This window comes from Myotis daubentonii, chromosome 1 (assembly GCF_963259705.1).
Source record: "Myotis daubentonii chromosome 1, mMyoDau2.1, whole genome shotgun sequence".
Taxonomy (NCBI): Eukaryota; Metazoa; Chordata; class Mammalia; order Chiroptera; family Vespertilionidae; genus Myotis; species Myotis daubentonii.
Genome location: NC_081840.1, coordinates 115114482 through 115139839, shown reverse-complemented (window position 1 = coordinate 115139839; position 25358 = coordinate 115114482). Strand labels below are relative to the sequence as shown.

The 25358-nt window shown below is 39.8% G+C and overlaps 1 protein-coding gene and 1 pseudogene across 6 annotated transcripts in view; one reads left to right on the top strand and one right to left on the bottom strand.

Moving 5' to 3' along the window:
- KLHDC1 (kelch domain containing 1) overlaps window positions 1-25358 on the top strand; it is a 59189-nt gene that overhangs the window by 1481 nt on the left and 32350 nt on the right. For 2 of the 6 annotated variants that reach the window (XM_059658923.1, XM_059658932.1), the window contains 6 exons: window positions 1130-1173; window positions 1620-1657; window positions 9055-9125; window positions 9672-9789; window positions 10441-10559; window positions 23694-23772. In XM_059658923.1, coding sequence (XP_059514906.1) covers window positions 1643-1657; window positions 9055-9125; window positions 9672-9789; window positions 10441-10559; window positions 23694-23772 — 402 coding nt within the window. In that variant the 5' untranslated portion in view covers window positions 1130-1173; window positions 1620-1642. Of the gene's footprint in view, window positions 1-1129; window positions 1658-9054; window positions 9126-9671; window positions 9790-10440; window positions 10560-23693; window positions 23773-25358 lie in introns of all 6 variants that reach the window. The other 4 variants (XM_059658947.1, XM_059658912.1, XM_059658938.1 and 1 more) reach the window with 4 other exon arrangements.
- Window positions 14847-15504, bottom strand: LOC132212848 (microtubule-associated proteins 1A/1B light chain 3B-like; annotated as a pseudogene).

Here is a 25358-nt window from a genome sequence, read left to right as displayed (position 1 = left end):
AATGAATAACCTGAATGGCCATTGACCTCAACAGTAGCAGATTCCAACTAGATGTATTGGATTTCCAGAGCCTATTTTTTTTCTGTGATAAGTGAACATACATTAGATTACTGTGCTTTATTAATGCCTGATATTTCCGCCATTTGTTCTGGACAAAAAAGTAGTCTAGACATAATGATGGTTTTATGCAAAGAAATATTTTGATGTAGAGGTGTCAACTTTCATCTACTATTTTGATTTTTTAAAATATATTTTTATTGATTTCAGAGAGGAAGTGAGAGGGAGAGACAGAAACATCAATGATGAGAGAGAATCATTGATCAGCTGCCTCTTGCATGCCCTCCACTGGGGATTGAGCTTGCAACCCAGGCATGTGCCCTTGACTGGAATCGAACCTGGGACCCTTCAGTCTGCAGGCTGACGCTCTGTCCACTGAGCCATACCAGCTAGGGCAACTATTTTGATTCTTAATATTGTAAAAGTTAAGTGAAAATTTTTTCACTTAAAATAGTAGTTTTTAATATGATATCTAGTGACAGTATAGATTTCTTTTTGGCCCATAAATGTCTGAATTTTTTGTATCTCATTTTAATCTTGAAAATGGTATAATCAATAAGATGCCAAGTCTTTAGGTGGCAGTCAGTGAATTAAAAATCTTTTCATACTACTTATTGATCCGATGAATAGTGTGCTGTAAGAACCAACCTGGAAAGTACTACATAGATTTAGACTGATACTACTACTTTTTATTTTTTTTTATTTTTTATTTTTTTATATATATTTTATTGATTTTTTACAGCGAAGAAGGGAGAAGGATAGAGTTAGAAACATCGATGAGAGAGAAATATCTATCAGCTGCCTCTTGCACACTCCCTACTGGGGATGTGCCCACAACCAAGGTACATGCCCTTGACCGGAATCAAACCTGGGACCCTTGAGTCCGCAGGCCGACGCTCTATCCATTGAGCCAAACCGGTTGGGCAGATACTACTACTTTTTAAATGCCTGTGATTATCAGCAGTTAAAATATGTCTAAGGCATAAGTGAAAGGAAAGGGAGAGTAAGAGGCATAAAAGAAGACATGACACAACATGAGAAAAAGTATTCTTCCAACAATTGTCTTATTCAGATCTTTTTGAACAGAAGATAGCTGAAAGGCTCTGGAATCTGAAGGTAATCCAAACCAGTAGTCAATAGTTAAGAGTAATGATCAGATGATTCCAGATTGTTATGTTCCAATCACAATTTTCCCTATTTGTTTAAATTGACAAACATATATCCTAAAACTTTAAAAAAGTAATTCTTTATTATTGAAAGTATTACACATGTCACCTTTTCCCCCCCATTGGTCCCCTCCAGCCCGCCCCAGCTCCCCACCCCAGGCCCTCACCACCCCATTGTCTGTGTCCATGGGCCATGCATATATGCATACAAGGTCCTTGGTTGATTAACTCCCACCCACCCACTCTCCCCACTTTCCCTCCAAGATTCCACACTGTGTTCCATGCTTCCATGTCTCTGGATCCACTCCCTTCATCAGTTTATTTTGTTACTTAGATTCCACATAAGGGTGAGATCATGGGATACTTGTCTTTCTCTGACTGACTTATTTCACTTAGCATGATACTGTCCAGGTGCCTCCATGCTGTCTCAAAGGGTAAGAGATTCTTCTTTTTTACTGCTGCATAGTATTCCACGGTATAAATGTACCACAGCTTTTTTATTCACTTATCTACTGACTAGAGGCCTGGTGCACGAATTTTGTGCACTGGAGAGGGGGTGTCATCTCACAGACCGGCCTGTGCCCTCTTGGGGAATATCCGACTGGCAGTTGGACATCCTTAGCGCTGCCACATCGCCGCTGTTCTTGCCAGCCGTGGCTCAGGGCTTCTGGCTGAGCAGCGCTCCCCCTATGGGAGCACACTGACCACCAGGGGGCAGCTCCTGTGTTGAGCGTCTGCCCACAGGTAGTCAATGTGCATCATAACAACCAGTTGTTCTGCCGTTTGGTCAATTTGCATATTATCCTTTTATTATATAGGATTATTATATAGGATGGGCACTCAGGCTGTTTTCAGATCTTAGCTATTGTAAATTGTGCTGCTATGAACATAGGAGTGCATACATTCTTTCTGATTGGTTTCAGATTTCTTTATATCCTAAGACTTTTGAATGGCTAAGTTACTTATTATGCTGTTGTCAAACATATTCTAAAGGACATTGTATCTGAGAACACCCCTACCTCTAAAGGTAAGAGTGGCAATGCCAAAAAAAGTAAGTGGTAAGTTTTAATTGGTGTCAGTTCTTTTTTCCTAGTTCTTCCATATCCTTTCCAGATTACTGAAATTCATACAAACTTTAGTGGTGCTTCTAGGGACATTTAAAAATTGTGAGTAGTTTTCCAAAATTTTGGAAGAAAAGCAGTGTTTTAGCGTGATTGCAGATGATAAGTGCTTTCCTCTTAAGTCTTAATCATATGAACGGTATTATTTCCACAGTACAACTGATGTTAATACATTTTGCTATAAACTTTTCCTTACAGAAGACATCTGCATAAATGTGCTTAAATACATATTTCTGTTTTGAATATATACTTAAAGGCAAGAAGGATCATTTCAGGAAATATTTGAAAAGAATAAAAGTGGGAGACTTACAGTGGCAGTTATTAAAATGTATCATAATACTGTAATAATTAAATCAGTGGTCCTGATGCAAGTTGAGAGAGCATGAGGGGATGGAAAAGAAATTACATGAGCAGCTAAGCATACAGATAGTTTGTATTTTTAAAAGGTAGCATTTGTTCCCTGTTGTATCCCTAGAGTCTAGAATTGGGTATAGTAGATGCCCAGTTAAAAGAACCTAAGTGCCAGATATTCACTTTCCCAACCTCACTTGCAGCTAGGTTGTGGACAGGTGGCTTGGACTCTGTTAGATGAATCTGTGCTAGATTTGGACTTAGGAGTAAAGATATAAAAATCAGGACCTGAAGAGGATTCTTACCCAGCAGTAGAGTTTGTAGGATGGTCAAGGCCCCAGGCATAAAAGGTGGTGCTGCAAGCTTCAGTGTGATGGTCACCAGACCTGTGTTTTGGCATGGTTTCAGACCTTGCTCCTCCTTACATAGATCAGAGGCTGGTTTTCTAACCTCCCTGATTCTGTGAGCTCCTTAATATTCATTTCTTAAGATCTTACTTTCTTCTTAATTTTAAAATTTGAAATGTATGTACAAAAGAATGTGTAAAATGAGTACCATTTAAAGGTAAACATGTTCAACTTCCAGATTAAGAAATGGACTAGAACCAGTACCTTAGAAGATTCCTGTTAATCCTTTACTTATTACAGTGCTCCTCCCACCCCAAGAGAGTAGCACTATCTTAGATTTATTGTTAATTACTCTTTTCTTTATAGTTTTAGCACATATGCATGTATTTCTTTTAAAAATATATATTTTTATTGATTTCAGAGAGAAATGGAGAGGGAGAGAGAGACAGATACATCAATGATGAGAGAAAATCATTGATCGGCCGCCCCCCACTTGGGATTGAGACTGTAACCCGGCATGTGCCCTGGACCGTATTCGAACCTGGGACCCTCCAGTTCACATTCTGACACTATCCACTGAGCCAAACTGACCAGGGCTGCATCTATTTCTAAACAATATTTTTTTTGGTTTTGGAATCATAGCATGTGTTTTACTTCATGACAACTCTTTTTCTACGATATGTTTTTTTGGATTCACAAATTGCTTGTATTTAGCTGGTGTGTAATTGCATGGCTGAACCTGTCTCTATTTGGTGTCATTCCAGTTGGCCAGTTATTAAATATTTTGAAAATCATCACTGAATTCATTCATTTGATGTGTGTCCTGTAAAATACTCTATTATGTGAATTTACTGCAGTTTATTTATTCATTCCACTATTGATGAGTATTTGAATGTTTCTATTTTTTTAGTATTAAAAGGCAAGCTACAACAATCATTCTTTTGTAGTTTGTTTGTTTTTGTTAATGCTCACCCAAGGATATTTTTCCATGGACTTTTTTTTTTTTTTTTTTTTTTTTTTTTTTGAGAATGGAAGGGAGAGGGAGAGACAGAGAGAAACATCAATGTGAGAGAGACACATCAATTGGTTGCCTCCTGCGCACACCCAGGGCCAGAGAACCTGCAACCAAGGTATGTGCTCTTGATTGGAATATAACCTGGGAGCCTTCAGTCTGCAGGCTGACGCTCTATACACTGAGCCAAATTGGCTAGGGCAATTTTTTTTTAAAATAAATCCTCACCTGAGTATAAGTTTTTCATTGTTTGGGGTTGGAGGAGCAGGGAGGGAGAGAGAGAGAGAGAGAGAGAGAGAGAGAGAGAGAGAGAGAGAGAGAGAAAGGAAGGAAGGAAGGAAGGAAGGAAGGAAGGAAGGAAGGAAGGAAGGAAGGAAGGAAGGAAGGAAAAGAAAAAGAAAGGAAGGAAGGAAGGAAGGAAGGAAGGAAGGAAGGAAGGAAGGAAGGAAGGAAGGAAGAAAGGAAGGAAGGAAGGAAGAGAAAGAAAGAAAAGAAAAGAAAGAAAAGAAAGAAATATCGATTGGTTGTCTCCTATATGTGCCTTGACTGGGAATTGAACCAGCAACCTGAGCATGTGCCCAGAGCAGGAATGGAACCTGACACCTTCTGGTGTACTGAACAACGCTCCAACCAACTGAGCCACAGCAGCCAGGGCTTATCGCTGGTAGTTTTAAATAATTTTTTTTCTTTGATGATCTGTAGTTTTACTCTGATGTGTCTAGTTATGGATTTGTAGGACTTGGTGTATTTCAAGGATTGATGACTTTCAACAATTTTGCTAAACTCTCAGCCTTGTCTCTTCAAATATTGCCTCTTCCTCATTCTGTTACTTCCTAATGTAATTCTGATTAGACTTAATTTTTCTCCATGTCTCTTAACTTCTTTTCCATATACTCCATCTCTCTGGGCTATATTTCTAGATAAATCAGTTAAGTAAAGTCTCTATTTTAGTGAAACCTTGACAAGAGCAATTTTAGGGGAGTGATGGGCTCCGCAGCCAGATTAATCTGAAGTGATGAGAAAATGCGAGGTGAAACTATGGAAACATCCACCATAGTTAACCGTGGAAGCTTTTCTTTGAAGGGTGCAGAGAAATAGAAGAAAGAGTTATGAGATTTGGTGTTCGTTTGTTTTTAATATATAGAAAATGATATCAAGGCATGTTTATAATGATCTAGTAGAGAAGGAAAACTTGATGATATAGAAAAGAACATAATTTTGTTTTGTTTTTTACACTATTGCAGATATCCCCCATTGCCCCTTCTTTGCCCACCTCCACCCAGTCCCTGCACCCCCTCCCTCAGACCATTACCACACTGCTGTCTGTGTCCATGTTTTTTGTTTTTTTTTTTATAATTTTTATTTCTTAAAGTATTACAAAGAGTATTACATATGTCTCCTCCCCCCCCCCCTTGACATTCCCCCGGCCCCTACTGCCTCCCCCTCTCCCCCCCCCCCGGTGTCTTGTGTCCATTGGTTAATCTTATATGCATGCATATAAGTCCTTCAGTTGATCTCTTAATCCCCCCCCCCAAACCCTCCCCAGGCTTTCCACTGTAGTTTGACAGTCTGTTCAATGTTGCTCTGCCTCTGCATCTACCCCTGTTCATCAGTCTATACTGGTCCCCATTATCTGTCCCAACCTCACTGGAGCAGTCCCAACCTCACTGGGGCCGTCTCAGCCTCACCGGGGCTGTTTCAACCTCACCGGGGCCATCTCAACCTCACCGGGGCTATGCCGACCTCACCGGGGTTGATTCAGCCTCACTGGGGCCGTCTCGACCTCACTGGGGCCGGTTCAACCTCACCAGGGCCGTCCCGACCTCACTGGGGCCATTTCAATCTCACCGGGGCCGTCCCGACCTCACTGGGGCCGTTTGTGTCCATGGGTTTTGCTCTTTGGCTAATTCTTTCATCCATCCTCCCCCTCCCCTCCCCTCTGACCTCTGTCAGTCTGTTCCATGTATCCATGCCTCTAGTTCTATTTTTTCAGTTTATTTTGTTCATTGGATTCCACATATAAGTGAGGTCATATGATATTTGTCTTTCTCTGTCTGGCTTATTTTGCTTAGCATAATAATGCCAAGTCCATCCATGCTGTGGCACAAGGTAAGAGTTCATTCTTTTTTACAACCACATAGTATCCCATTGTGTAGATGTATCACAGCGTTTCCCCCAACTCCTCCATAGGTGAGCACTTGGGCTGTTTCCAAATCTTGGCTGTTGTAAATAATGCTGCTATGAACATAGGGGTGCATATATTCTTTCTGATTGGTATTTTGGGATTCTTAGGATATATTCCCAGAAGTATGATCCCCGGGTCAAAAGGCAGTTCCATTTTTAATATTTTGAGGACACTCCACACTATTTTCCACAGTGGCTGCACCAGTCTGCATTCCCACCAACAGTGCACAAGGAATCCCTTTTCTCCACAAGAAGAGAGAATTTTGTAGCGAAATTTCTGAAAAAGTGAGAAGGAACTAGGTCCAAATTTTTCAATTCTAAACTTCATTTGTGCTTTTGTACCACCCCCTTTAAAAAAAAGGGACTTTTCTTTTTAATCAGGCTGAGGTGACTGTGCAATCAGTTTAATAGGTATTATTCACCTTACCCATTCACTTAATCAACAAATATTCCATTTGCTTTTTATGTGTCGGGCACTGTGCTAGGCTCTAGACCAGCGGTTGTCAACCTGTGGGTTGCAACCCCTTTGGGGGATCGAACGATCCTTTCACAGGGGTCGCCTAAGACCATCGGAAAACACATTATAATTACATATTGTTTTTGTGATTAATGACTGTGCTTTAATTATGTTCAATTTGTAACAATGAAAATACATCCTGCATATTAGATATTTACATTATGATTCATAACAGTAGCAAAATTATAGTTATGAAGTAGCAACGAAAATAATTTTATGGTTAGGGGTCACCACAACATGAGGAACTGTATTAAAGGGTCACGGCATTAGAAAGGTTGAGAACCACTTCTCTAGACACTAAATTATAACAACGTAAACATGGTCCATGCACTCATGAAACTTATAGGTTAATGGTGGTGGTGGTGGGGGGTGGCTATGATCTAAATAAAGGACTTTGAAGGGCAAGTCCAGGACTGTATGAGAGCATTTAATAGGTCACTTAATCCTTCAACCTTATTCTGGGATAATAGAGAAGTGACATTTAAGCTGTTTCCAAAGAATGAGTTAGTTAGCCAGAAAAACTCCTGGAAGCATTCCAAGAAGAGAGAAGAGCATAATTGAAGCCCTATTGCAGCAGGAATTTGCAGAGGTTCAGGAATTGACAGAAGACTAGAGCATAATGAGTGAAAGACAAGATGAACTGGAGGGACAGCAGGTACCAAATAGAACAGACTCAAGATTTTTAGTCTATCCTGAGAGCACTAGGGAAGTATTGAAGTGACTTAAACAGAGTCATGACAGAATCCATTTTTGTAATATTTTGGTTATATAGGTATACACACAAAGATACCTGGAGCCTGACACTATTAAACTTTACAATCATACAACTACCCTTTTTCAAATTATTTGTTTACTTAGCCATTAAATATGACTTCCTCATTCAGACATAAGTGGAAGTTGCCTTGGAATTAATAAAATGATTTTCTGCTGTGTGTGTGTGTGTGTGTGTGTGTGTGTGTGTGTGTGTGTGAGAGAGAGAGAGAGAGAGAGAGGAGATAGCTGGTAGGTAAGATACTATTTTTAAAATCTAACATAGCAATGAGAATTTACCTAAATCTACTTAGCATGCTAATAATTTATGCATCATGCAGTATTAGAAATTCTTAAACTGCTATCTTATATTTGGTTATTTTTGTATTATTCTAAGAAATGACAGATTTATGTAAGACTTTGTTTCAACCCCTAAGTTTTTTACTTAATAGAAATGATTGTTACTCTATTTTTATTTCTCTTTTCATCACAAATGTCAGAATGCACTCTTCTGTTTATATTAACAGCTTCTTTAGAGATTATTCAGAGTTATCATTTGGACTAGTTAAATTTATATTGAGCCATAGATTCTATATTTAATAGACACCTAGCACTATGCTTCGCACATAGTAGGCACTCAAAAATAAGTTCAGTGAATCGAGGTATCTAATATAGTTACCTTTTTAAAAGTTTATTTTTCAATTACGGTTATATTCAGTATTATTTTGTATTAGTTTCAGGTGTACAGCACGGTGATTAGATAGTCATATTCTTTCAAAGGGTCCCGCGTCCGTTATTTCCAGTGCCCACCAGGCACGGTACACAGTTATTACAGTATTCCTGACTGTACTCTCTGTGGTACTTTCCATCCCCATGACTGTTTTGTAACTGCCAATTTGTACTTCTTAATCCCTTCAATGTTTTCACCCAATCTCCCAACAACCCCCTTGAAACCATTAGTCTCTTCATTGTATCTATGAGTCTTTTTCAATTTTGTTTGTTCATTTATTTTGTTCTTTAGATTCTACATATAAGTGAATCATATGGTATTTGTCCTTCTCTGTCTGACTTATTTAACTTAGCACAGTACCCTCTAGGTTCATCCCTGCTGTCGAAAATGGTCAGATTTCCTTCTTTTTCTTTACAGTGCTCTTAATTGCACCTTATAAAAATGTCCTCCCTTAATTCCTTCCCTTCACACACAACGTATTGCTCTGTTTGATATTTATTTTCTTCCTGGAAGTTCTACTCTGAATATTATTATTTTGCTGTTTTCCCTTTCTTGAAATCCCTTTTTAAGGTTTAATTGTCCTTGGTCTTTTTCTTGAAATTCATGTACTTTGTATTTTAAACCTTTGTTTGCCAATTTTCTCTTAGAAAATGTATTTCCTTTTCTCTTTTGATCTAACTTAATTTATATTAAAAATGTTTGAGTCTGTTTATGATTTTGTGTTTCACAATATTTTAATTGCAGTTTTCCCATCCCGAGGAACTATTGAATTGTTACTATGTATTTAAAAAGCATAATTCATGTATTCTATGTTTTTAGTCTATTGAAGACAATGAAGTATATGTGCCTAATGATGAAATTTGGACCTATGATATTGATAGTGGGTTGTGGTAAGTAATTTTAAATTGCAGAATGTCCAGTCTTTTTAAAATTTAATTTATTGGGGTGTGACATTGGTTAATGAAATCAGATTTCACATGTACAACTCAATAAAACATTATCTGCATACGGTATCATGCACTCACCATATATATTATGAATGTTTTCATAGACTTAGGGGAATTTAAGACCATACTTAGAACATACTGCACCACTTATTTCTCCCTTTTTTTTTCTTTCAATGCTTTATTCTCTCTGGCTATTTCTTTCCTCTGCTCCCTTCCTTTCTCCACTATTTGTCCTTTCCACTCCTCACAATTCTAAGACTGTCTCTGAAGACTTTCTTCTGCTAATTAATTCCCAATTCTGGTGACATATGTGAAGCTGAAAAAGATTTACAGTGGCTCTTCTTAGAGTCTTTACAGTATTGGCTACCATTCTATTTTAATTGTAATTGTCAGTGACAATTTTCATTTTAAAAAGACTCCTGGAGTTCAAAGGGAATTTTAATTTGCTTTTCTGGAAAGTTTTGAAATTTCATATTATTCTTGCTGCAGGACAATGCACCTCATGGAAGGAGAACTCCCTACCTCCATGTCAGGAAGTTGTGGTGCTTGCATTAATGGAAAGCTCTACGTTTTTGGAGGATATGATGACAAAGGATACAGCAATCGAGTAATATTTTCTTTCAATTCAGGCGTGCAGCAAAATGTGTAATATTTAGTGTACCATTTTACCTCATAAGTTTACAAATATTTTAAGTTTGTTTTTTTATTGATTTCAGAGAGAGGAAGGGAGAGGGAGACATAGAAACATCAGTGATGAGAGAGAATCATTGATTGGCTGCCTCAGGTAATCCCCCTACTGGGGATCAAGCCCACAGCTCAGGCAATGTGCCCTGACAGGGAATTTAACTGTGACTTCCTGGTTCATAGGTCGACACTCAACCATTGAGCCACACCAGCCAGGATCAAGTTTACATATATTTAAAAAAGAAGATATATATAGAAAATATTGTGTTTATGATTATAAGGTTTTAGAGTGAAAATGTAGTGGTTGTGCTTTTCTTCCATATCTTTCTGCTACAGAATTAACTATATACTTAATATCTATATGGCAAGAGAATGCCGGGAAAAGATCTAGTTCAGTATGTTTTATATATCATTTTTGCTTCTAAAACAGTCTCATTTTCATTAACTCCACAGGTAAAATTTTTATCTTTTAAAAAGAAAAAGTAATATTATTAATTTTAGATCATATAATCCTCAGATATGGATTCAGTTTTCAAATGCCCTATCTATTAATGGTATTCTCCTCTTTTAAAAGCTTTATTTTGTTAATTTGAGAACCAGAGATGGAACCTATGTTTGGGAAAAAATCACCAACTTTGAAGGAAAACCACCCACACCACGTGATAAACTTTCTTGCTGGGTATATAAAGACAGGTAATGCACAAATCACCTCATTAACTACATTTATGTAAGGATGATCGGATAACTTGTGGCCAAAATAGGGAAAACTTGGGAGTCTGAATTTTTTTCATCATATAATTACAAAGTTTTTTTTAATGTTAATGGTAACAGCCGTTTTAAACCCTGGAAGAGCTAAGATATAAAAATAAACATGTGGGAGCAACAATTTGTTTTCTAAAAAGAAACATTTAATTAAAATTCTGAATAGTTCACGTGGTTCAAAACCATATTAAAAATATTACAGTGAAAGCTTTGACTCCCACTCCTGATCCCCCATGCACAAATAGCTACTTATATTAATATCTTTTGTATTGTTATGACAGTGGTTCCCAAAATTGTCTGCCATTGTAATCACCTGGAGTCTTAAAAATTCCAAAGCCCAGGTGATACCCTAGACCAGCGGTTCTCAACCTGTGGGTTGCAACCCCTTTGGGGGTCGAATGACCCTTTCACAGGGGTCGCCTAAGACCATCGGAAAACACATATATAATTACATATTGTTTTTGTGATTAATCACTATGCTTTAATTATGTTCAATTTGTAACAATGAAAATACATCCTGCATATCAGATATTTACATTACGATTCAGTAGCAAAATTATAGTTATGAAGTAGCAACAAAAATAATTTTATGGTTGGGGGTCATCACAACATGAGGAACTGTATTAAAGGGTCAAGGTTTTAGGAAGGTTGAGAACCACTGCCCTAGACAAATTAGATTGCAGTCCCTGGGAGTATGAGTTTTCGAACCTCCTCAGGTGTTTGCAAGATGCAGACAAGTTTGGAAACAAGGAAACCACTGCCATCAATGTTACTTTATGCAAATAGAAGCAAATATGTATGTATGTATGTATTGGTCTTTTTTCCCCTTCTCCTTACATAAATATCTGTGTACACTGTTCTGTACCCTGCTACTTTTTTTAGTTAACAGTGTAGACCTGATGATCTTTCATCTTTCTGAAACCCTAGTTAGAAAGTTGGTTCTTGATGTTTTTTTTCTTTTTGCAGCTGCATAGATTCTCCTCTGTGAATATAAATACCATTGTTTATTTAACCTTTACCCTGTTGATTGTTTCAACTCCTTTCTACAAACTATGCTTTAATGAATCTGTGTATGTGTGTGTGTGTACATATCAGATAGATCTATTGAATAAAATTACAGAATTATATGGTTGGGTCAAAAGGTAATGTATTTGTAATTTTGTAGATGTTTAATTTGCTAAGGCTGCTGTAACAAAGTACCACAAACCCAGTGGCTTAAACAGAAATGTACTGTCTCACAGTTCTGGAGGCTAGAAGTCTGAGATCTGCTGAGATGTCAGCACAGTGACATTGATTAAAAAGGTAGATTTCTATGATATAATACCTGTATATCACACTGTGTACCCACCACCCAAGTCATATCTTCTTCCATCACCATATATTAGGCTTCCTTTACCTCCTACCTCCAACCCCTTCAATCATGTGGTTTTTATACTCCATTTTATGTGATGTATCACATTTATTGATTTGCAGATTTTGAACCAACCTTGCATCCCCGGCATAAAACCCACTTAATAGTGGTGTATGATCTGTTTAATATATTGCTGGATCTGGTTTGCTAATATTTTGTTGAAGATTTTAGCATTTATGTTCATCAGGGATGTTGGTCTATAATATTTTTTTCTTTATAGTGTCTTTATCTCACTTTAGAATTAGAATAATGCTGGCCTTGGAAAATAAGTGTGGGTGTCTTTCCTCCTCTTGAATTGTTGGAATAGTTTGAGAAGGATGGACGCTAGTTCTTTGAATGTTTGGTAAAATCCACTTGTGAAGCCATCTGGTCCAGGACTTTTATTTGTTGGGAGCTTCTTAAAAATTATTATTTCACTAGTTGTACTCTGTCTATTCAGATTCTCTAATTCTTCCTGATTCAGTTTTGGAAGATTATATGTTTCTAGGAATTGATCCTTTCTCCCTGATTGTCCAATTTGTTGGCATATAGTTCTTCAGTTCTTCATAACATTTTCTTAATAATCCTTTGCATGTCTTTGATATCAGTTGTTGCTTCTTCTCTTTTATTTCTGATTTTATTTATTTAGGTCCTCTTTTTTATTATCATTAATTAAATCTTTATTGTTCAGATTATTACATTTGTTCCTCTTTTTCCCCCCCATAACTCCCCTCCACCCAGTTGCCACCCCACCCTCCTCCCTCACTCCTCACCCACTGTCCTCATCCATAGGTGCACGATTTTTGTCCAGTCTCTTCCCGCATCCCCCTCACTCCTTTCCCCCCCAAGAATAGCCAGTCCACTCCCTTTCTATGCCCCTGATTCTATTATAATCACCAGTTCATTCTGTTCATCAGATTATTCACTTGATTTTCAGATTCACTTGTTGATAGATGTGTATTTGTTGTTCATAATTTGTATCTTTACCTTTTTCTTCTTCTTCCTCTTCTTAAACGATACCTTTCAGCATTTCATATAATTCTGGTTTGGTGGTGATGAACTTCTTTAGCTTTTTCTTATCTGTGAAGCTCTTTATCTGACCTTCAATTCTGAATGATAGCTTTGCTGGATAAAGTAATCTTGGTTGTAGGTTCTTGGCATTCATCACTTTGACTATTTCTTGCCACTCCCTTCTGGCCTGCATAGATTCTGCTGAGAAATCAGCTGACATTCATATGGGTACTCCTTTGTAGGTAACTGAGTTTCTTTCTCTTGCTGCTTTAAGATTCTCTCTTTGTCTTTTGCTCTTGGCATTTTAATTATGATGTGTCTTGGTGTGGTCCTCTTTGGGTTCTTTTTGTTTGGGGTTCTCTGCGCTTCCTGGACTTGTAAGTCTATTACTTTCACCAGGTAGGGGAAGTTTTCTGTCATTATTTCTTCAAATACGTTTTCAATATCTTGCTCTCTCTCTTCTTCTGGCACCCCTATAATTTGGATGTTGGTACGCTTGAAGCTGTCCCAGAGGCTCCTTACACTATCTTTGTATTTTCGGATTCTTTTTCCATTTCGCTTTTCTTTTTTCTTTTTTTTTTTCTTTTTTCAGTTTTTAGTTGTGCCTTTTTGCACCTTAGTTCATTTAAAAATGTACTTGTTTTAAAGATCCTATAAATACAGAGTGACTACCCACTAACGTGGGATATGTCACCCCTCTCAGCATGGTATTGTTTTTTAAAAAGCAGAATTTTTTATAGGAATCTTATCGATCACACAGTAGTTACAAGAATGTCAGATAGAGTGACATACAATCTAAACAAGACAGGCTGATTAAGAATGTACATAATGTAAAAATATACATATTAAAAGTTAGCCATGTAGACAGATGCATGCAGCAGTAGGGGTAGGTGATAGGAGGTTGGGGGGGGGGGGTGAGAGCCCATACGCAGTAATATTGCCTAATCCCAACATTATAGTAAATAATTTCCACTAACTGATATAAGTATTCCATACACATCTAAATACACAAAGGCAAATCATGACCTGCTACATATAAAGTGGTCTGTGATCTTTTTGTGATATTTCCATGAAAATAGTAAATAATCATGCAGGTAGTAGGAAGTATTGGTTATTATGGTTGGACTTGGGAAATGTTTAACTTTTTGACATTAATATCTGTGAAAAGAATATATCTCCTTTTACTGCTTTCTTCACAACTGACATGCGCTTAGAGTGGGGGAATTTCAGTGGTGGTTTGACCTAACAGTGATGACTGAAATACTCTTTAAAAAATGTGGTAACTTTTTAACAACATATTTTAGTCACACACTTAACATAAAACATGGATCATCTGCAGGATTCTGTAGTTTCTACCACTGTCCTAAAGAATGAAACTGATACAAGTGCTTGTTTATTTACCAAAGCAGGCACTAGTTTGAGCTCTGTGATCAGAGAATATCCAAAACAGAAGAAATGTCACTTTTTTCCTCTGGGCCAAAATAAATTATTCAAGGTTCCCCCTGAGCAGTGGTGTCATCATGTATGTTACTGTCTGGAGAACAAACAAGAACTTCCTAACACTGCAAGAGCGTTGCCTTGGGTATACTTGATAGGAATCAGGAACCTTTAACAGCAGTTCACCGTTTTCTTATACACCTCCATTCAGCCTGTATTATGGCAAATGTGTTTGGGGGCTATGCTTGAGATTTCTCTAGTTGGATAGAAACCCTTCAATAAGAAGTTGGCAGGTTCTGACTTACTATCTCTGAATGCTCAAAATGCAAGATCCTATTGGGGAAAACACATTAAAATAACTTGAAGATCTATCTTATTGGTAAGTTAGAATGCAAAATATTTTATTTTTAAACTTTGAAACAAGACAGTCTAGGTTAAATAATATAGTTTTCCAAAGCTGAATGTGCTGGCTTGGAGCTCAGTTTTTCTGCTTAAAGTACAAAAACAACTTTCTAAAACTCCTAGGCCAGACACTACTGTTTTGATGATCTGTGATTTAGATGAACAGATCCAATCTCAGTTGGTAACATCCCTTTTTTCCCCGTTGGTAAGGATTTAAAAAATTCTAGAACAGATGCATTTTTCTAGTCTTACAGTGACAATTTCATTCCAAATGTCTCCTGAGAGGCGTATACCATATACAGGAATCCATCTTCATCCTTCCCACTTTCATACACTTCCTATATTGGTGTGGACATACTCACCATGCTGTGCCCATTCACTAACAGGAAGAAGGCTTGATTAGCGTTGAGCTGTAAGCGCCTTCTCATTACCTTGATGAGTTCACTCATGTTGACATGATCAGGTACAAGAAACTTGGTTTTATCCAGGACAGGAAGCTGCTTCTCACCCTTGTATCGTTCTATTATCACCAGGATTTTGGTCGGATAAGCCGGACATCTTCTACTCTTTGTTCGAAGGTGCGGCACTGCTTGAAGGTCTTCTCTGACGGCATGGCGCGCGCGGCTGGGAGCAGGCCGCGAGGAAGACGGTCCCGCAGCTTTAGGTGGTGGAGGTCCCGACGGCCTCATTTCGCTTTTCTGGTTGGGTGTTTTTTGCTTCTTCGTATTTCAAATCGTTGACTTGATTCTTGCAATCCTCTAGTCTGCTGTTGGGAGTCTGTATAATATTCTTTATTTCAGTCAGTGTATGCTTAATTTCTAGTTGGTCCTTTATCACAACCTTGAGGGTTTCATTAGATTTCTTGTAGATCTCATTAAGTTTCTAGAAAATTCTTGAAAAACCTTAGAAGTGTGGTTTTGAATTCTATATCCAGTAGTTTGCTTTCCGCCATTTCTGTCATTTGTGTCCTTTTTCTTTGTCTCCACATTTTTTATGCTTCCCTGTGTTGATAAAGTGGTTTTCTGTGCTAAGTGTCCTCTAGGGCCCAGTGGTTCAGCCTCCCCAATTACCTGAGGAGGACACTTTTGGTGCACCCCCTTGTGGTCTTTGTGCACAGTCTTGTTGTAGTTAAGCCTTGATTGTTGTAGGTATCACTGAGAGGAATTGACCTCCAGGCCAATTGGCTGTGAGAATCAGCTGTGTCTGCAGTGGGAAAACTTCTGTGCTGGAGACACCCCTCTGGGGCAAGCTTGCTTCAATGGGGCTTTGGTGCTCACTGAGTCTTCCCCCTGAGTGTGTCCTTTATGGTTCCACTGCAAACTGGATGGTCCCACTCTGACCTCTGGGTTTCCTGGCTCCTGGATCTCTAGGGAGGTGCTAATCTAGCCTTTGCCTGGGGCTATCCAGCAAAAGCCTCCCTGCAGGGCTTGGGCTGGGTGGGTCCCACGGGATCAACAGGGCGGGGCTAGAAGTTATGGCGTCTCTGCTTCTCAGTATCTTGGAAATCCCTGCCAACCCCTCCAAGAGAAAGCTGCCCTCGAGTTCCGACCAATGCCAGACAGTCCAGCTTCTCCCGTATGAGTCTGGGTCCCTAGAGACTCACCTGGAACTGGAGCTCAGAGCCTGAGACTCCCTCCAGATTGAAAACGACAGGCGCGCCCTCAGCTGCCAGCCCACTCCACAGGCACCTCCGCACCTTTTTATTTTACTTCCACACCGCACCTCCTCTGAGTCTCGGTATGCTTTTCTCTTTCCTTCTAGTTGTAGAATTTCCACTCAGCCAGCCTTCCTGTGGTTCTGGATGATGTCTGTTCCATCTTTTAGTTGTATTTTTGAAGTGGTTGGTCGAGGCAGCAAATTCCGGTGTTTACCTATGCCACCATCTTGGTTTCTCCTCCCTTTTTATTTCTGTAAGGTTACCAGTAATATCTTTTCTGATGTTTTTCTCCTTTTTTCTTATTCAATTTAGCTAAAGATTTTTCAATTTTATTGATCTTTTCAAAGAACCAACTTTGGTTTTGTTTTTCTCTCTGTAGTTTTTCTATGAACTATTTTGTTTATTCCCCCTTTAATTTTTGTTATTTCCTTCCTTCTGTCATCTATGGATCTAGCTTTGCGCTCTCTCTCTCTCTCTCTTTCTCTCTCATTTCTTTTTTTAAAAATTTATTTTATTGATTTTTTACAGAGAGGAAGGGAGAGGGATAGAGAGCCAGAAACATCGATGAGAGAGAAACATCGATCAGCTGCCTCCTGCACACCTCCCACTGGGGATGTGCCCGCAACCAAGGTACATGCCCTTGACCGGAATCGAACCTGGGACATTACAGTCTGCAGGCCGATGCTCTATTTACTGAGCCAAATTGGTTAGGGCTCTCTCTAGTTTCTTAATTTGTACAATTATGTTATTAATTTGAGATCTTTCTTTTTAAAAAATTCATAGGTATTTATACCTATAAAATTCCTTTTGAGCACTGCCATCACTGTATCCCATTAGTTTTGTTTTATTTTCATTATTTTATATTCATTTATTTCAAGGTAATTTCTAATTTTGCCTGTTGTGTTTTTTTTCACCCATTGGATTGACAAGTTATTTTTTTTCCTTTTAGCATATCTTTTGGCCTCCATTTTTCTAGTGAGAAATTCACTCTCATTTGTGTTTTTGTTCCCATGTATATGTCTTTTTTTCTCTGTTTTTTGTTGTTGTTGTTGTTTATCTGTTCTTTATTTTTGCTCTTTATTGATTTGATTAAAATGTGCCTACATGTACTTTCCTCTGTATTTATCCTGTTTGGACTGTGCTGAATTTTTGGAGTTGGTGGCTGTATATCTCTCATCAATTTTAGAAAGTACTTAGTAATTATTAAATATTTCTTCTACACATTTATTTGTCTCTCTTCCTTCTGGGACTCCTGTTTCATGCATATTATACCATTTGATATTGTTCCAAGAGCTTGGGCTCCTTGTCCCCTTGCCCCTGCTCTTTTTTTCTCTTTGCTTTAATTTGGGATATTATTAATTTGAGATCTTTCTTTTTAAAAAATTTGGTTATCTTTTATTGACCCTATTGACCTGTCTGCAAATTCACTGATATTTTTCATTGCCATGTCCACTTATAATAGACAAGATAGGATTTCTATCTAGAGAATTCTTTATTTCTGACATCTCCCATCCAAGTACTAAGTACTAACCAGGCCCGACCCTGCTTAGCTTCCGAGATCAGACGAGATCGGGCGCGTTCAGGGTGGTATGGCCGTAGACTATTTCTGACATCTTATTTTCCACTTTCAGTATTTCCATTTAGTTCTTATTTTTTTCTTTTTTCTTTTTTTTATTGATTTCAGAGAAGGAGGGAGAGGGAGAGAGAGATAGAAACATTGGCTTCCTCCTGCGCATCCCACACTGTGAATCAAGCCTGCAACCTGGGCATGTGCCCTGACCAGGAATTGAACCATGACCTCCTGGTTCATAGGTCGACGCCCAACCACTGAACCACGCCAGCCAGGCCATTTAGTTCTTTTTCATGGCTACATGTCTCTGTTGTAATTATTGAGTTCTTCCTGCATATTGTCCAGCTTTTATAGACTAGGTTCATAAGCATTTTTATCATAGTTACTTTAAAGGCAGTGTCTAATTCCAGTATTTGGGCCACCTTGGTGTCAGCTTATATTGATTCTCTCCTCTCTCAATCATGGGTCACTTTTTTTGTCTTTTTGTGTATCTTATAATTTTTTTCATCATATACTAGACCAGAGGTGGGCAACCTTTTTGTGAATGCGTGCCAAAACCAGCAAAATCTCTGACGCAAAATTCTTCTGCGTGCCAACCCTAATTTTTTGAGAACATGTTACGCCTTAAGGTGTACGTATGTGAAGAACCTTGAAGAAATAATAAAATTCGTTCGAGCGACAAAAGCACAGTATATGATGATGAAAAATACATTATTTACATTTATTACACTGGTAGTCCAACAGAAAACTTTATGACTCCGTTTGATATTATCAGTGGGACTTTTGCTGCTGCATCACTGATGACAGAGATTTTACATCAGGTTTATATTTCGTGACCTTCAGAGATATGCACGAGCTACTACTTTCATCTGTCAGGCTACTCCTATTACAAGACTTAACAAAATTCATCACTGAGAACAAAGATTCACAAGCGTATGTGGATGAAACCAAAACACTGGTCGGATCTAGGAAGGCAGGGAGAGTTAAGGCAGAGGCATAGAAATTGCTCTTCCCCTCTCTCGTCAATCCATGTCTATGGTCTTTAAGATAACTTGTTATGTAAAATTATTTATTTATCTAAGATGCACCTACATTGAATTTATCTGAAAAATAAAAAAGTCGATATTAAGAAAAAGATTGTAAATGGAAGATTATAAGAGAGGGTTTCGCGTGCCAGCAAAGTTACTGGCATGCCATGTTTGGCACGCGTGCCAGGGGTTGCCCACCCCTGTACTAGACATTCTCTGTGAAAGAATAGTAAATATTGGAATAAATAATACTTATCACCAGAAAAAGAAATGCCCTTCTTTATTTAAGCTGCTAGTGTGAGTTGAGTCAATATACTAGTAATCTGTAGTTGACTTGTGTTTGGGCTGTGTTGTAGCTTTAGTTTGATTCAATTTTACTGTTAGTTTCAAATTTTTGAGGCAGGATCAAGACTTTCCTTTGTTAGAGCTGCATGTTTGAGCATTAGAGATCACCCAGAGATTTTCAGCTGAGCTTCACAACTGTGTTTCCACCTCTCTGAACTGTGGGAGATCTTTCTGTGTTGTTAGCCTGATTGGTAGGTCTTCAAGTCACTAGGCAGTTCTCTTTGCTCTCCATTCCCACCTTATGCTTTCTGTACCTTGGGAGGTCTCTTTCAGCCTTGCACCTCCTTCTTTGGCCTTTTGGGGGAAGTCACCCTGTATGCCATAATGGCTTGGCGTACTTCTAAAGTGTTTCCTTCAGATCTCTGCCCTGTTCCCACATTTCCAAGGAAAACTCCAATTGCCTCAAGCTTTGCTCATCTCTCTTTTGCTTCCAGCTGTTGTTAACTAATCATGAGCCCTCTCTGATGACTATGCAAAAGAGTTGTTGAGTGGGTTAAAACTCCCACTGTGCCTGAACTTTTTAAGATTCTTATTTACTACTAGAGGCCCGGTGCACAAAAATTTGTGCACTCGGCGGGGAGGGGGGGTCCCTCAGCCCAGCTTGTGCCCTCTCGCAGTCTGGGACTCCTTGGGAGATAACGACCTGCTGGCTTAGGCCTGCTCCGGGGTGGCAGAGGGCAGGCCCAATCCCTAGGTGCAGCCCCTGGTTGGGCTCAGAGCAGGGCTGATTGGGGAGTTGGGGCGCCGCCCCCTGTCATGCACAGAGCAGGGCAGATCGGGAGGTTGCGATGCCACCTTCAGTCACGCTCAGGGTAGGGCCGATTGGGGATTGGGGCACCGCCCCCTGTCACACTCAAGGCAGGGTTGATGGGGAGGTTGCGGCGCCACCCCCTGTCACGCACAGAGCAGGGCCCATCAGGGGGGTTGGGGCTCCGTACCCTGTCACGCACAGAGCAAGGCCCATCAGGGGGTTGGGGAGCTCCCCCTGTCACGCACAGAGCAGGGTGGATCAGGGTGTTGGGGTGCCGCCCTCTATGACCCACAGAGCAGGGCCGATCAGGGGGTTGGGGCACCGCCACTGTCACACTCAGGGCAGGGCCGATGGGGAGATTATGGTTCTACCCCATCACACACAGAGCAGGGCCCGTGGAGGTGGGGTTGGGGCGCCGCCCTCTATCACCCACAGAGCAGGGTCGATCAGGGGGTTGGGGAGCCGCCACTCTCACACTCAGGGCAGGGCCGATGGGGAGGTTATGGCTCTACCCCGTCACACACAGAGCAGGGCCCGTGGAGGGGGAGTTGGGGCGCTGCACCCTGTCACACACAGAGCAGGGCCAATCAGGGGGTTGGGGCGCCGTACCCTGTCACACACACAGCCGCAGGGTGATCAGGGGGTTGGGGAGCTCCCCCCTATAAGGCACAGAGCAGGGCTCATCAGGGGGTTGGGACACCTTCCCCTGTCATGAACAGAGCAGGGCGGATAGGGAGGTTGTGGCCCCGCCCCCTGTCACACACAGAACCGCAGGGTGATCAGGGGGTTGGGGCGCTGCCCCCTGTCACACTGATCCTGGTGTCAGGAGGCCTCTCAGCTCCGCTGATCCCAGTGCTGGGAGGCATATTACCCTTTTACTATATATGATAGAGGCCTGGTGCATGGGTGGGGGCTGGCTGGTTTGCCCTGAAGGGTGTCCTGGATCAGGGTGGGGGTCCCCACTGGGGTGCCTGGTCAGCCTGGATGAGGGGATGATGGCTGTTTGCAGCTGGTCACACACCCTTCAGGGTGGGGGTCCCCACTGGGGTGCCTGGCCAGTCTGGGTGAGGGGCTGAGGGCTGTTTTCAGGCTGGTGGGTGACTGTAGCTCCCAACTGCTCCTTTTTTTCTTTTTTTTTATTCTGGGCCAGCTTTAGCTCTGGCTCCAGCTCAGAAGGCCTCTGCTGCTGAAAGCAGGTATCTGGTTTGTTTGGGTTCTATAATCGAAACACTGATCAACTCCAGCTCTGAGATCCCGGCGGGCTGAAAGCAGGTTTCTGGGGTTTTGTTTAGCTTCTATATTTGTAACAATGTTTCAAACTGCAAGCTCAGAGGCTGGCAAGGCAGGCGGGGAACGTTGGTTTCCTCCGTCACTGAAGCAAGCAAGCCTCATGTTAGCTTCAGGCTGCCTGGCTGCCGGCCACCATCTTGGCTGGCAGTTAATTTGCATATCTCCCTGATTAGCCAATGGGAAGGGTAGCGGACGTACGCTAATTACCATGTTTCTCTTTTATTAGATAGCCTGCCAGTCTACATGTGGCTGTTAAAATTTTGGGTTGTTTCTTGTATAGTGTTTTCTATATTGGATTCTTCTTCCTCTTGCTGTTACACCAGGAATGAAAGCAGCCATGAATCTCTTCTCTGCTATTGAAAGCTCATCATTTCCTGGAATTAGTTCATTTAGGTCTTTTTGTTCCTTTAGCACTTTGACTTTTTTAAACTATGGTTTTGTAGTTTATAGTCATGCAGCACTTAATGATGGGAATCCATTTTGAGAAATATGTTGTTAGGCAATTTTGTCATTGTGCAAATGTCATAGAATGTATTTATACAAACCTAGATGATATAGCCTACTGCATACCTAGGCTATCTACAACAATAAAAGTGTAACATGCTAATTAGACCAGACATCCTTCCGGATGAAGCCGAAGCAGGCGGGGGCCACGGCAGAGGCAGCTGCCACGATGTTGGGGGCTGAGCATCTTGCACAAGTTTTGTGCATCAGGCCTCTACTCCTATATAATAAAAGCCTAATATGCTAAGTGTCCAGTCGTCCCTTCAACCAATCAAAGCATAATATGCTAATGATATGCTAGGGCCACTCAACCTCTCGCTATGATGTGCACTGACCACCAGGGGGCAGACAGTTGACCAGTTGCTATGATGTGCACTGACCACCAGGGTCAGACAGTTGACCAGTCGACCAGTCGCTATGGTGTGCACTGACCATCAGAGGGCAGACAGTTGACCGGTCTACAGGTTGCTATGACATGCACTGACCACCAGGGGGCAGACAGTTGACTGGTCGACCAGTCGCTATGACATGCACTGACCACCAGGGGGCAGATGCTCTGACTGATAGGTTAGCTATCTCTTGGGGTCCAGTCAGTTGGGACTGAGCATGACGGGTTGGACACACCTTGGAGCCATCCCGTGGTCCTTCCCTGGCTAGCCAACCTCTCCAGCCCTGATCGTGCACCACTGGGGTCCCTCTGCCTGGCCTGTGCTCTGTCGCAATCCAGGATCCCTGGGGAGGTGTTGTAGAGCCGGTTTTGGCCCGATCCCTCAGGCCAGGCTGAGGGACCCCACTGCTGCACAAATTCATGCACTGGGCCTCTAGTATGATATAACCAGCTGCTCTTAGACTACAAGCTTGTACTGTGTGTTACTGTATAAAAGACATGAGATTAAATCAAGCACAAGAGAAAATGATGCAATTAAGAGACTACATAAACACAATATGTATGAGGCTGCTTCCAGCATAACCTGGCATTACCATTTTACAACTTTTTTTTAAAAAAATATTTTATTGATTTTTTTTTTTTTTTTTTTTTTTTTTTTTTTTTTTTTTACAGAGAGGAGGGGAGAGGGATAGAGAGTTAGAAACATTGATGAGAGAGAAACATTGATCAGCTGCCTCCTGCACACCCCCTACTGGGGATATGCCCGCAACCAAGGTATATACCCTTGACTGGAATCGAACCTGGGATCCCCTGAGTCCGCAGGCCGACACTATCCACTGAGCCAAACCAGCCAGGGCACAACATTTTTTAAAATAATTAGAGTACACTCTGAAATAATGATAGAAAGTATAGTATAGTAAATACATAAACAATAACATAGTTGTTATTATCAAGTAGTATGTACTGTATATAATGTATGTGCCATACTTTTGTACAACTGGCAGTGCAGTAGGTTTGTTTACACCAGCATCACCACAAACGTGAATAATATGTTGCACAATAACATTATGTCTGCAACACTGCTAGGTGATATAAAATTTTCAGCTCCCTTACAATCGGATGGAGCCACTGTCATTTATGCAGTTTGTCATTGACTGAAATGTCTTTATATGGCACATGACTATATCTGGCTTATTTAGGTTGTTAGGGTGAGAGAAATTATCTCATTCAATTGTCTATGAACAAAGTGGAAATAGAACTTCTAAGTGTCTCCTTTTGTATTTGTTTTTCAGATTAATATATTTTGGTGGCTATGGGTGTAGGAGACACAATGAACTCCAAGACTGTTTTGATGTTCATGATGCATCTTGGGTAAGAGAGTAATCACCATTTACATTTTCCTCTAATTTAGTGTTTGTTATCTTAAAGTTTTTAAAAATAATGAGCCCACTCTTTCTCATTTTCATTTTTTATAATTGACTATGAAAAAAAAAGTGCTTTCTCTTTTGAATTTGGTTTCAATTAGAGGAAGTTCTATCACCTTCATGGCTACTGAAAGAGTAATTTCTTTTCTTACATAGTTAATCACTTATACCTATTGAAACACAAGTAGAGGCTTCTGTTAGACAAGTAGAGGCTTTAGCGCAACTGAGAAAAACTTGCCCATAGGTAACCAGAATGGCTATTGCTGACATATACCTGCTTTTAGATATGTGTACTAGAACTAGTTGTAACTCTTATTCAGGAGTGAGTGAGTAGTGATATTCATTTCCTACTTAATCTTACTGGTTAGAGAATAAGCTATAATTAATAAAAGTAGTCATAATGTATAAAAATGAAATATTTTAAAAGATAACTTAAAAAAATTGATCCACCAAGATACACAGTAACTCTTCAGTTTTACCTTTTACTAGCATACATTATTATTGTACATTATTAATGTATATGAACATTTTGTGTATATCTCCTTGTATGTGGGTATTTTAAAAATTTTCCATGTCTTTACATTTTTTAGCTTTTAATATGAAATATTTTTAAAGCTTTGCTACTTAATAGTATTATTGATAATTTTCAGAAATAAAACTTCCCATTGTTTAGATCTATTTTTACTCATCAGTAAAATCTCTCATTTTTTTCTCTCTTAGTACAGTTAGGCTAATGATCATGTTCTGAAATTTTTGATGTATAGTGGATTTTTTGGTTTAGATTCTAAACTAAGTAAAATTTTTAGTTTGACAAGTCCTGACAACAATGATGTGTTCCTCACCTACAGATAAATCTGGTATAGAGATAAGCTGCAATAGAGGATTTTAGCAATCTGAAAGATTCTAAATACAATATAACTGCTAAATCTTTGCTTTGATGATATTTTTGTCTCTTAGAAGACAAAGAAGAAAGTGAGCAAATTTTACCTTTAAGAGCAAATTGCTTGGTTAAGTAGAGTTGATTGTAACTTTTTTGAAAAAGGATTCATAGTCACCTAAAGTTTCTAATAGCAAAGATTAGGGATTCTAAGCATGTACTTTAGAAAAACAGATTTTAAAATATAAATATCCTCTGTAATGTTATTTTTATATTTTAAGATTTTTATTTTTTTAAATTTTTTTAGAGAGAAAGGAAGAGGGAGAGAGAGAGAAATATCAGTGATAAGAGAGAATTATTGATTGGCTGCTTCCTGCATGCCCCTTACCGGGGATTGAGCCTGCAACCCAGGAATGTGCCCTGATCCGGAAGCAAACTGGCAATCTTTATGTACATGGGATGATGCCCAACCAACTGAGCCACAGCAACCAGGGCTGTCCCCTGCAATTTTAAAAGAGACAATCTTTTGAGGGAATTGGAAAATTGTTAACAAGTACATTATGGCATCCTGCAAGCAATACTATGAGAAGAGAAGTTGCTGAGTGACACTGCTCTGGTCTGGGGACCACACTTTGCGAGCCACTGCTGTATGCATT